Source organism: Cryptomeria japonica, chromosome 1 (assembly GCF_030272615.1).
Source record: "Cryptomeria japonica chromosome 1, Sugi_1.0, whole genome shotgun sequence".
Lineage (NCBI taxonomy): Eukaryota > Viridiplantae > Streptophyta > Pinopsida > Cupressales > Cupressaceae > Cryptomeria > Cryptomeria japonica.
The window spans coordinates 11276731-11289837 of record NC_081405.1 but is presented as its reverse complement, the minus strand read 5'-3'; the positions used below and the strand labels follow the sequence as shown (position 1 = coordinate 11289837).

Sequence of the window (13107 nt, the reverse complement as noted above, 5' to 3'; positions counted from 1 at the left end):
TGGCAATGGAGAATGAATAGGGAAGACAAACATAAAAGCCATTGGCAATTTGGTTTGTGCATCTGGAACATGCGAGATGCGATGGATGGCACTAGAAAGTATGAAAAGATTAGAAAAATGGACAAAATTCACGATTTCCAATCTAGGCATAAACCCGAGAACCAGGGCAGTTGTATCCGCCAGCATATTGTATATATCGGGACAGTAAACAACTTGTTTTGGCCAACATATTATTATATATTTATGGGCATTTTGCAGCGCAAAATTGATTGTAGAGAAGGTGGTGATGTGTGGATGCATGTGCAGGGTAGATAAAAAGAAAATGCAAGTCTACTGTTTCTTGGGACACCGCTCATTAATATTCTGGGATGGTCACTGACATATATTCAACTCATGTTGATGTGGGTGACCAAACAAAAACATAACATAACATAACAGACTTCCTTCTTCCATCCATGGTATATTTGCCATTTCGTTACTAGTTGTAGTACACCAGACTACGCGCCGCTTTCAGCGCTTCTGATTGAGGCGTTGGGTAGGACAAGGAAAAAGAACCCTAATTTTATAATTATTGTTCTCCGGTCTCGATTGCTCGTATATGAGAGGGAGAGCCGGATCGAAGTTCGTTAGGGCATTGGGAAGCCCGTCAATTGAAAAATACTGCTTGTCCACAACCTCATTAAGACAAATGTTCTCTCTTCGTCAATTACCCACTGCCGAAATTAACGATTGGAAATGCGGAATTTGATTCCCCCACGCATGAATAAAACCCAAATAAGCCACAAGATGATCTACTTTTGTGACTTCAATCCAACACCCAGATGGAGAAAACGTCGAATTCCCTGGATTGGGGTAGATTGATTGAGTACCTAGATTGTGATATAAAAGATTTGTTGACTGTATAAATGGAGGAAAGCTGTGATGCGTATATTGACTGTCTCTAGTTTTTTGTATTTAGTTTTACCGTGCGTTGGGAATCGATAGGAAAAGGTCCCACAGGGGGACAGGAGTCGCCCCTTAAATTGGGGGCATGGCCCTTGGAAGAATTCATGATCAACAAACGCAAAATACTCTTGTAATTCGGTCTCCTCTCACCCTTTTTTCACCAAACACAACAAAACTTGTAGAGGACCGGGCCTTTGAATTTGTGGAGATAACTGTATTGATGAAGTCAGAAGTGATGCCCGATATAAATATATTTGTGCCAAGGGAGGGGAATTGTTCTATACGTGGCTGACGATGGCCCTTTGAAATATAGTTTTTAGAATTAAGTCTGCACTGTGTGGGGCACAGTGAAGTCGGACATGGCCATACATGGACGACACTCTCACCAGAAGCTACATACTTGCTGATGCACCCAGTCCCACAACTCTCTACCCTTTATAATCCACTAAACTTCTCAACCTCTCAAAACACATCAAGCCTCTTTACGAGTCTTTCACTTCAAGCTCGTTGCGCTTTGCGCTTTGCAATGGATCCTGTCCATATACTTCTTGCATCCTTAATTTTAGTAATGGCCTTGATGACTGTCTGGGCTGCGACCCACTTTTTCATAGCCTATGTGTGGTGGCCTAGGCGCATAAGGAGACTCATGGAGAGGCAAGGAGTGAGTGGACCGCCCCCCGCTTTTATGGTTGGCAATCTCATGGAGATGACTAAACTTCGCGACCAAGAAACTGTAAACGATATGGGCTGCTTCACGCACGACATTGCTCACCGGATTTTGCCACACTATATCTACAACTCTCAAACTTACGGTGAGACAGCTATCAACTTTTTTCTCTCTTTAAACCAAAGTCAAATTCCTACGTCTTGTGTTTTTGGATCTCGAAGCGATTTTCAACACTAAGAGAAATGCTAGATTCTTCTGGGTTTTAGAGATATTAAGCTTTGGATCAATAGGGTTTACATATGTGAAAACAAAAGGTGCGTCTTGGAGTTCACATCCGATTTCTTTAGAGTTAACTCCCTCACAATCTAATATGACTCTCTTAGATAGCTCTCTTATATTCTTTAGAGTTAACTCCTTCACAATCTAAGGACTTTCTTAGCTGTCATATATTCTAATATAGATCATCCGGTGTGATCTGAAACACACAATTTAACTCAAAAAACAGGATGAATTGCAGAAATCTTAACAAAGTTAATTATGTATTTGTTCAGAATTATGTATTTGTTCAGTTTTCTGAGCAAATTGAGTTGATCTTTACATGGGTTCTTTTTGTATATATTGAAATGACAAAGGTCTTTTCTTATGATTTGCAGGAAAGCAATTCGTAATGTGGTGGGGGGTAGAGCCAAGGTTAGCGGTGTACCAACCAGAACTTATAAAAGAAATGTTGTACAGTCATAGTTATGGAAAATCGGAACTGCAACAGAAGGGAAACAAGGATTTCATTGGTAAAGGGGTGCTGATGGCCAACGGAGAAGAATGGGCTCATCAGCGGCGGGTCGTAGCGCCCGCTTTTCGCATCGAGAAACTTAAGGTAAGAGGACCACTCTTTCGCAGGTCACCATAGGACCGGAAGCACGTTTTTCTACTTTTCAAAGTAGTACGATCTTTCTCTATCTCCATCTCCATCTCCTTCTCTTTCTCATGTCTCCATGATTGGTGTTATTGACTTTTGCAGGGACATGTGAATTACATGGTGGAATGCACATCAAGAATGCTAGATGAGTTTGAAAGAATTGTGAGAAGCGGGTCCGAGGAGATTGAAATAGGCGAGCATCTTTGCAAATTGGCCGCTGATATAATTGCGCGCACTGAGTTCGGTAGCAGTTATGAGAAAGGAAAGAAGATTTTTCAACAACTCAATTCATTACAGAAGCTTTCGTCAAAGTCAGGAAGATATTTATGGCTGCCGGGTAACAGGTATTTTCCACCATCCCTTCTTTTCTTCCCACCAATTGAAATTTTAACCATCCGCCATTGCTTTCATAAAAACGACGTAACAATTTTTTTACGTTTTTGTCGATATGGAGGTGACCACACACTTTAATCAATCAAAGCAAAGTTGTCCAGGCTCAATATATTATTTTCTATCGTACCAGTACTCGTTGAAGTAATGCCTTCTGCCGTTTTCATGTCATTATCCCATTCCGCCCAAGGTATTATTATTGTTGTTGTTGCCCCTCTGCCCTGCCTTTACTGTGCTCCCTGATACATAGATATAGGCTATATAATAAGGCATGCAGTTGTCAACCTTGAAAACAGCCTAGTGAATATAATATTTTGAGCCGTCCTCAGAACCATTTAAGCCCCTCATAAAACATCCAAGTCATTTGAATTTGGGATTAAAAAAATGTGTCAGAACAAAGCTGTAAACTTATAAATGATGTCTGACGGCCCCCCAGGAAACAAATCAACGCCATAGTGAACTTCAAAGCTGCATTTCCTAACTACCTATCTATGGACGGTGCAGATGGGCTCCAAATTTTGGGCCCGTGCCATTATTTCTATAAATAACAGTCATGAAAAAACAAACGCAAGGAATTTTGCTACAAATACAAATGACCAACTGTATGTCAAATCAAAATATTATCTTGCCGGGAATATCCCATTACCCCTCCCCCCGCCATTACCAAGCTGTCACTGGACAGACCGATCGATGACCTTTGCCCATCCCAATCTACACAAAATAAAAATAAGAATTACACGCCATCGATGGCCTTCGAATTTAAAACTAAGGTGTGTTTTGTTCCTTGTGTTGGCAGCTTCCTCCCCACGAGTTTCAACCGTGAGATCAAGAAGCGAAAGCAGCAAGTAGAGAGCGCTCTCATGGAGATTATCAGAGCTCGACGAGATTCTGTCCACGTCGGACGCTGCACGTCCTACGGCAACGATCTTCTTGGACTGATTCTTTCAAGCAACGATGGCGAAGGTGTGAGCTTGACTAACCAGCAGCTAATGGACGAGTGTAAGACATTTTTCTTCACTGGTCAAGAGACCACTTCCCTTCTAATGACGTGGACAATCATGCTCCTCGCCTCCAGCCCTCATTGGCAAGAAAAAGCCCGCGCTGAGATCCTAGAAATCTGTCAAGACTCCCCACCCTCTTTCGCAGATCTTCCCAAGCTCAAAATCGTAAGTTCAATCTAGACCCAATTGAAAAAAAATCCAAAATTGAAACACAAATGTATATCAAATAATCAAGAATTACACACTAATTATCTAATTCATAATGAAACCATTCATAATTGTTTTATTATATAGAGATCTTAGATAATTTCATAAAAATTGCAAAAGATTGTGTTTCCAAACTCTCCTTTTTAAGTTTATTGTGTTTCCAAACTATCATTTTTAAACTTATTGTGTTTTCAAGCCTCTTATCAAATGATCATAGTTGTCTCATTATATAGAGATCTTAGAGTATTCCATAAGAAATTACAAAAATTTCTTATCAAATGATTAGATTATTCCATAAGAAATTAGAGAACTTCTTATCAAATGATGATGAATGAATTAAAATTGTCTCAATCTTAGATACATGCCAGATTAACTCTCATTAATAGAGTCTTGACTTATAGATTGAATTGAATTGGATTGGATTGCGATGCAGTTGGGAATGATACTGAACGAGTCATTGAGACTATACACCCCGGCATCGATTCTACCAAGGCAGGCATTTGAGGACGTGAAACTGGGAGAATTGGAGCTGCCCAAAGGGATGTCTGTATGGATCCCCGTGTTGGCCATCCACCACAGCAAAGAATTGTGGGGAGAAGACGCAAATGAATTCAATCCGCAGCGCTTCGCAGAGGGCGTGCATAAGGCATGTAAACACCAGATGGGCTTCTTGCCCTTTTCCACCGGACCCCGAACTTGCGTTGGACAGAGTTTTGCAATCATGGAGGCCAAGGTTGTGCTGGCCATGATTCTCTCCCGATTTCGATTCACGCTTTCCCCCAATTACCGGCATGCACCTGTATGTGTGCTCACTCTCCAGCCTAAGCACGGAGTCCAGATCATCCTAGAACATTTGTAATTTATGATCTAGAATTTATATATATAGATAGATAGATGTAGAGCTCACACTCACTGAAGGGGATCTCCACCCAAACACAATTGTACCCAATCTGTCCATGATCAAATCTCGTTCATGGCTTCTTTTTATTCATCATGACAGCTGATTTTGGTAGGAAAGAAATGAAATATTGTCAATCTGAGTTAAAGCTTCTAAGAGTTTTATATCTTAGAGAAGTAAAGATGAAGAGAGGAAGAAGCAAAGGTGGAGAGTGGGTTATCCTCTCCTTCCCACTGTTGAAAAATAGGATCATTCACCATCACCTTACATAAAAAGAAGAGGGAATTGTATCAGACCGATAGTATATCTTCTTCTGTTAGTACAATCGACAGCTTTTGTAAAATCGAGAATCGGTCATGTAAACTTTTGTTACTGGTGCAAACACACCAAGGATAATACATTACCTACCAGGTAGGTAGGTATTCGATGAGCATTTTCTTCCTGTTTTTCTGGTTTCAACTGTCTGCTGCACTTTCACCATAAATTTTGGCCTCCTTTTTGACAATAGAACGGGTCAAAGCTGAATTATTTGAGTTATGAAATAATATAATCATATTTCATGCTTTACATGGATTATTGGTTGGGGTCTTATTCAAATCCAAAACAGTTTTCTAATCCAAACAAAAGTATATATATAATTGTTGACAAATCAATGTAATAAAGCCATCTTCATATTGTTTTTACATTTCGTAATGTTAAGCTTTTGAGAAAACTATGTGAACTACTTATCTTTTTAATTAAATATTTATTAAAAAATATTATTTTTATATAAAATTATTATTAAGTTTTTCAGTTTTTAATTCATGATCATCTATTATCTCTTTCTAAATCATTTAAAAACAAAAAAAATAATAATAGTGAATTCTATTTGAGAATGACTTTTTTGTTACTGGCAGAGGTCTATTGACATCAATTCAAATGACTAAAAATTCAAAGCATGCATTAGAAATATATTATTTTAATAAATTTAATTTTTAATTAGCAAAGTTAACCCAAAAGTCTTCACGTTTAAATAGATATCAAGGTTGGCTACAAGCATACAAATATACAACTAATTAGAAATCCCCATCAAAGAAGCAAAATACACATAACAATAACAAGATGATTATTATTTAAAATTAGAAAGTGGGATACTTGAAAGACTGAGAGGATTATGTTACTCATTCAATTAAGATAGAAAATCCACCTTTCTTTCTAACTAGAAATAACAAGATAATGATTGATCTTTGTCATAATATTTAATAATAAATTCTATTTGGTACAAAACAAAATATCATCGAGTGAACAATAACATGAGAGTCTACAAATGGTCTACAAATCTTATTCAAAAGTATCATAAAAGTATGATATAAAATGCATGATCCAAAGAAAAAAACTTCACTTTCTCTTCTCAATAGTTTTTTGATACATCCTTCTAAATAGTGTTGAGATTTTCATATAATTATTTTTTTATTATAAATTATATTTATCTAAAAATCAAAATATCATCCAACTAAATAATAGCATAAAGAGACCACAAATGATCTAAGAATATTATTTATAAGTACCCTAAAAGTATCATAAAAATTGTGTAAGATTTGGTATAGAATACTCTTCACCACGCAAGATTTTGTTAAAGACTATAGTCACCCAATACCTAAGAACTTCTATGAAACCACAAGAGTGATCAACTATGAGAGAATAATTATATTCTATCAAAGGATAAAAATATACATTGATATGACTAGATTGAGATTACAAAAGGAAGCCCTTAGTTATATAGACCAAGGCGAGACATGATATTGCATAAGATTATGGCATGTGTCTTAATCTTATGAATTGAGACATAAAATGATAATTTCTTATTTGTAATTAAAGTAAAATTAAGTAACTAGTGCAAATAGGACCTAGGTGCAAAACTAGTTGATCGCCTAATTAATTAAGCAATCATTAATTAAATCCCCTTTTACTTTGTTACACTTAAGTTGAAATAGAAGTGTTTTTTCTATATTTAGGTCACGTTATCTCATAGCATAGGATGAGGACACTTGTCGTGATCTAATTTAATTTTTTATTTTAAAATAATTCATTTGTATTTTGTAAAAATGTAGGTTAATTCAGTTGTTTAATCGGTACACAAATCGTCATGCTTTCTTGGATCAATCCCTTCTCAAGATTGCATAGCACAATCATTCTTTTCTTCTCCATGTAATAGGTGTTTTAGTTGTAGGTTATTCTTGGGAGTTATGGGGTTCACTATCAAATCTAACAAAATTTGTATAATTTTATATATTCATATGGTTTTATTATGCTATACTCTATGTCACCATTGATTTTCTACCATGCTGCATGAGCCTTGTATTTGAGGGTTTTTTGTTTTCTGTTTGGTGAGAATGTTATTATCAATCAACATAAAACCATAGGCTCCAATATTATTAGCCACTTATCTTCTTCGTGTTGTATTCTCCATAGAACTAAAAACCTGTGATGGAATATTTCTCACTTATTTCAACAAAATTTAAATTTTTCCTATGATGATGATTATGTTAGGTCCCGGGGACAACTGAGAGTGGGGGGGGGGTGAATCAGTTGTCCAACAAATTCAAACCAAAAACAACTTAACCAACTTTAATGCTTAATACCCGTAAACTAGTCTTTTATGTCAGTGGATAGTTTTATCAGTTAATTACAGTACCGATAAAGATTAATGCATGAAATAGAAAGACAATAACATCCACAACACATAACACCAATATTTGTACGTGGAAACCTTGTAAGGGGAAAAACTACGGTGGGAAACCTTACCCACAATCAGATGATACTACTGCAGATAGTATGTGTATACAAATGGGGTCTGCACATGCAGAAAGGCCAAGCGCTTAGAGCTCACTTCTCAAACACAAATAGGAGTCACACTGACTACAATTGGATGGTTAAATCCAATAAGGATGTACTGTTCAAATTAGCATCTTACTATGCTGGATTCAGTACCAGTGTAGTTTTGATTGTCTTCACAAAAACCCTCCTTCAACCTTCAAATGATGTCTGTGTGTATAGCTCTGCTTATTCTCGCATATACCTTCATACAATTCTTTTTCGCATTCCACATCCGATCTTACAAATAAGATCTTACATTTATATCATGACCTAAGACCAATTTTAGTAGGTCAGCTCTAAAAGATATTACAATAAAATCAATTTACAAATAAAACAATGTCTGATGCAATAACTGATTCAACATGTCGGCTTGATGCATTTACAACATTAATAAATCCTCTCCATAGTGTGTCGTGCTGATCTGGAATAGATAAGCCTGTCGGTGCTTATTCTGGACCTATTTGCTAGTAACAGCAAATATGCAAATATGAAAGTAGCACTAATGAACAAATCTCCAAGACAAAGTGTCCAAACGATGTCTTCAACATAACCAGGTGTTTTCCATATCATTCCAAGTGTCGGTGAACATTATATCCTACCGGTGACTGTGCATAAGTCACTTGCTTGCCGATGAACATTTCCAATTCTTCAAAGTGCCAGAGTTGATAAGTGTTAGTAGGTGTTGACATCAATGACAAAACCATACCAAAATACCAATAGATTCAAGGAGGAATATTTCATCTATGTGAGAATGTACGAATGAAGTTATTGTGTCTACAAAATATTTTGGTAGAATCACTTAGAATATTCTGGCAATTTATAAATTATGACACTTTTTTTTTATCAAGAGTGAATATTTGGCTAGCCAAACAATACACTAGCATCTAAAAAATTGTTGAAATCAACATTTTGATAGATGATGTCAATGTTGTATCTCTAGCAAGCCTTCTCCTACCCTTAATTTTCTCTAAGGAGCCATTTTTTCATTTTTGGTATAATTTGGGCATACAATATCAATCAAAAGCTAGTTATATGTACTTTCTAATAGTTTAGGTCTCATCGTTGATTTTTTATCTACTATGATTTATCGTCAATTGAAGTTAGATTATTGTTTTTCTAAGCTTACAAATTTTTATGTATATCTTCAATTTTTATGATTCTTGTAGCATTGAAAAGGTATTTTAGAGCTCTTTAGATCTATCCATATACTTTTTTAAAAATCTTCTCAAACTATTTTTTATTCATTTTTTTTTATTTCACATTTTTATCAATTACTTAGACATCTTGACACTTAGAAAGGATCTATTTGTATGAGATGAATTCATTTGATCTTTTTACATGCATTGAGGTTATTGGTCTTTGATTTAATCATTTAAGGAGGTATCATGGATTTTTATGCTCTTGATTTTATGATAATCGGGTAGAAAAAGATAAATACGAGTCTTACAAAAATGGTGTCCTGACATATTTCAGGTAGCTTAATATTTTTCCTTATCTATATAGACTCATACCTAAACTAGACACACCATGGAGTAGATTAGCTTAGGGTAGCATCATGTTGACCATGTTGTAGGAGTGACTTGTTCTAGTATTGATAATGATATTATCTCTATTGTATCAAAAATTAATTGTCCTCACACAATTTGGACTAGGCTTTGGAAGATCCATGGATTCCCTCATATATCATCATTCCTAAATGACCCTATTGTAGATTATCTCATTCCCCTTCATGATGCAGATTGTGTACCCTTTGATAATGATATTTTAGAGGAGCTTGAGCACATCATAGATCTTGCATGTTTTGATATTTTAGAGGCTTTTCTCCTTGCTCGCACTTCTCATATCAAGACTCAATCTTCATCTTTTTTTGTTCTTGATCAAATTAGTATCGCCACATCAATTACCCTTATTGATTTAGTGTAATAGGATATTCATTCTCTTCCATAAACAACTACCTGGGATTCATATGTTATTGACATATCATCCTTGTTTGTGGGGTCTCATATTATATAATTAGAGGGTCATTTTTAGGATATTCATCTTATTTTTTGATAGCCACATTATCATTGTTAGCCCATCATTATTGTCTTTGGAGAATTTTTTGCATCAATTTTCATAGGATTTTGGATTAACATAATTTCATGTTGACATATGGACATTTGAGTAGCTTTTAGAGGCACACATCATTTAGATTTGGATTCCCTATTCATCTAGCTTATGAAAATGGCTTCTTCAATCACCAATGGATAATTTTCTTCCTAAGGGGAGAAATGTTGTTTTGTAGGTAGTGGATCATGTTATATCTTTAAGATTTTATCATTATCATAAGAACTACTTCTTTATGGGGGATCCATCTCCTCATCTTCTCTCTTCTATTGGGGGGTATCTATTATTTACTTATATGATAGGAGTAGCCCTTGGGGGCTCATATCAAATCCTCCTTCTATCTGTCTTAATGTTGGGATTAGGGTGTCTCAACCTTTGTAAGTCCTAACATTTAATTTGGTGATTATTCATTTTTTTATGCCAATGTTTATTACCTACTTATGTCAAGCCATTTTATGGGACCAACTGGCTTAGGTGACATCCTACATGGTAGTGACTATATGACATATAAGCTAAAACAATATAATTAGGAATTGATCACACTTGGTGGACCTCATTAGAAGATAATTTGGTGGCATGTATCGTAAATTGTAAGAGTTCACTCTATGAAAGATCATGACAATCTGCTATGAAAATTTATGACAATGGAAGAGTTATATATGGAAAACTATGATAGGTGGGCCTCATGTGATTGAGTTTCCTATGAATGTAGGTGCATTACATGTTGATCGGGTCATATGCATGAGGAGATAGGTGTTGAAAATAGAAGCAAAAAATTATATGGGTCTCTCTTATGAAATTACACTTCATGCAAGGTTGTTTCATGCAAGCAAGTTTTGCACATTTCAAGAAGACTCAAGATAAGAATGCAAGTGTTGAATGTGTGGCATGTGGCAATTCTAGGCACCCATCTATCTTGTAGTTATATTTATTGAGCATTTAGTTATTTTGGAAGTAGTATAGGTTTGAAGATTTCATGAGTATCATTATGCTACCATAATTACTAAAGAAATTTTGTTTTCAAATGAAGACTACTAAATGAGATTACCTTATTGATTGTATTGTAATCTTAATTACATTTACTAATAATACAAATTTGGCTTATGGTTTTGGAGTATAGGATTTTTCTCTTGAAATCGTTTTTCCCACATAAAATATTGTGTTGTGATTACCATTATTTTTCATTATCTATTTAATTTAAATGAATGTATAGCTAAATCTATTTGATACTTAAGGGTTTAATAACAAAATTTAATATCTCTGCCACTAATATTGGTATAGAAAATTATTTTTTCTTACAAAGATTCCTTTCAATTAGTATCAAAGGTTAGCCAATTCTGATCTCATTGTTGGGTAGAGGTTCTACTATACTAATCTATGAGATATTTTATAGAATAATTTCGATGACCTTTTTGTGGGAGAAAGATGGCTAGCACATCCAATAGGATCAAAATGAAGAATTTTAATGACAAAAAAATTAAATTGTGGAAGCCTAGGATGGAGTATATTCTCATATATAGAGATCTACATGAGTTGTTATATCCAATTAGAACCTACTAGAATGACTCAAGAGAACTAGGAGTTATTGGATTAAAAAATCCAAGGGTTTGATAAGAATCTATTTGGAAGAATTAATGTTGTTAAACATTCATGAAGAGAAGATTGAGACAAAATTATTAAAAATTCCTAGTGAAATTTTTCAAGATCAATCCTTCATAAATAATTTGTTCCTAAGGAAAAAATTGTATTCTCTATGGATGAAAGAAGGAATATCCATGCTTGATCATCTAAATGTCTTTAACATATTGGTTTCCCAACTAGATTATATTGGTGAGAAGATGGGTGATGAAGATTGTTGCATGAAATATCTATGTTCTTTACCAAACTCATGGGGTCACCTTGTCATGGCCATTGGGAGTACCACTACCACCTTCAAAATGGATGAAGTGGTTGCATCTTCTATTTTCAAAGAGAAGTGAATAAAATATTCCAATATAGTTAAGGAGGCCCTTTTTATTCATGGTAGATAAAACAGAGAAAGGCGTGAAGAAGGATAAGAAGTTTCAATCCAAATCCCCAAGGAGATCTTTGAGTCTTCTAGTTAGTCTAAGGTGAAATATTCAAACTAAAAAAAAATTGGCATTTCTACACAAATAATGTAAAGAGGAGAAAAATAATAAATTTTAAAAGAGTGCCTCTAATTCTAAATCAAACAAATCTTCTTAGGATGAAAATAAATCATTTAACATAACCTTGAAAATGTATGCATATGAAGATGTGTGGTTGATAGAATTGGGTGCATATAAATTTTCCATAAACCACTCCCAAATTCAATTTTATTTTTTTAATTAATTACATTGACAAATAAAGTTTTTCAAAAAACAATTGAAATATATTTAATATAATTTTTTTATCAAATTGAAATCTTGATAGGGAATTCATTAAAATGAGAAGAAATGGGAGACTTTGAGGTAAATTTTTCATTAAAATGAGAAGAAATGAGAGGCTTACCTCAATTTGAATTCACACCCAAAATAATGAAAAACTTATAATTTCTTCATTTTGAAAGGATGAAGATCCCCACACAAGCACAATCCCTTTCCTAACCCAATTCAATCGACTCTCAATCTTTTTTCAATTCAGCTCCACATAATTTCCCCATTTAAATTTTTTCGCATGAAGAGGGTTTTGAGAGAAATTTATTCAAAGGATGAAAATTAAGAAAAAAAGAACTAATTTCCTTTCTTTTATACTCTTTTTTGACCATTTTCCATTTATTTTTCTTTGTTTTCCAATTTTATAGTTTTAATTTCATTTTCTTTATATTCCTTCATTTATAATTCCTCAATTTCCATTTTAGAAAAAAAAAACATACCACAATAATTCATTTGTAGTATATTTTACAAAATGATTAAATCAAGCATATATATTCACAACCCCTAGGAATTTCCAAATTTTATATAAATAACTTAGCTTTATTTTCATTTTTACTCTTTTTCCAAAGCATGAAAATATTCCAATAGATAACATATGCAATTATTTCGTTCCTAAAAATTCATTTATGAAAACAAGGAAATTAAACTTTAATTTAAATCAAACATTTACAAGTATCTCAAAACAT

At 34.5% G+C, this 13107-nt stretch overlaps 1 protein-coding gene across 2 annotated transcripts; it reads left to right on the top strand.

Moving 5' to 3' along the window:
• The first annotated feature begins 622 nt into the window (after window positions 1-622).
• LOC131036606 (cytokinin hydroxylase) lies at window positions 623-5473 on the top strand. 2 transcript variants are annotated; one of them, XM_057968524.2, is made up of 5 exons: window positions 623-1757; window positions 2266-2486; window positions 2631-2872; window positions 3715-4084; window positions 4560-5473. In XM_057968524.2, the coding sequence occupies exons 1-5, from the start codon at window positions 1352-1354 to the stop codon at window positions 4983-4985; spliced, it is 1665 nt and encodes a 554-aa protein (XP_057824507.2). In that variant the 5' UTR covers window positions 623-1351; the 3' UTR covers window positions 4986-5473. The 2 variants fall into 2 exon arrangements, with proteins under 2 accessions (XP_057824507.2, XP_057824508.1); XM_057968525.2 differs by lacking the exon at window positions 623-1757 and adding an exon at window positions 1803-1926.
• Window positions 5474-13107: the final 7634 nt, after the last annotated feature.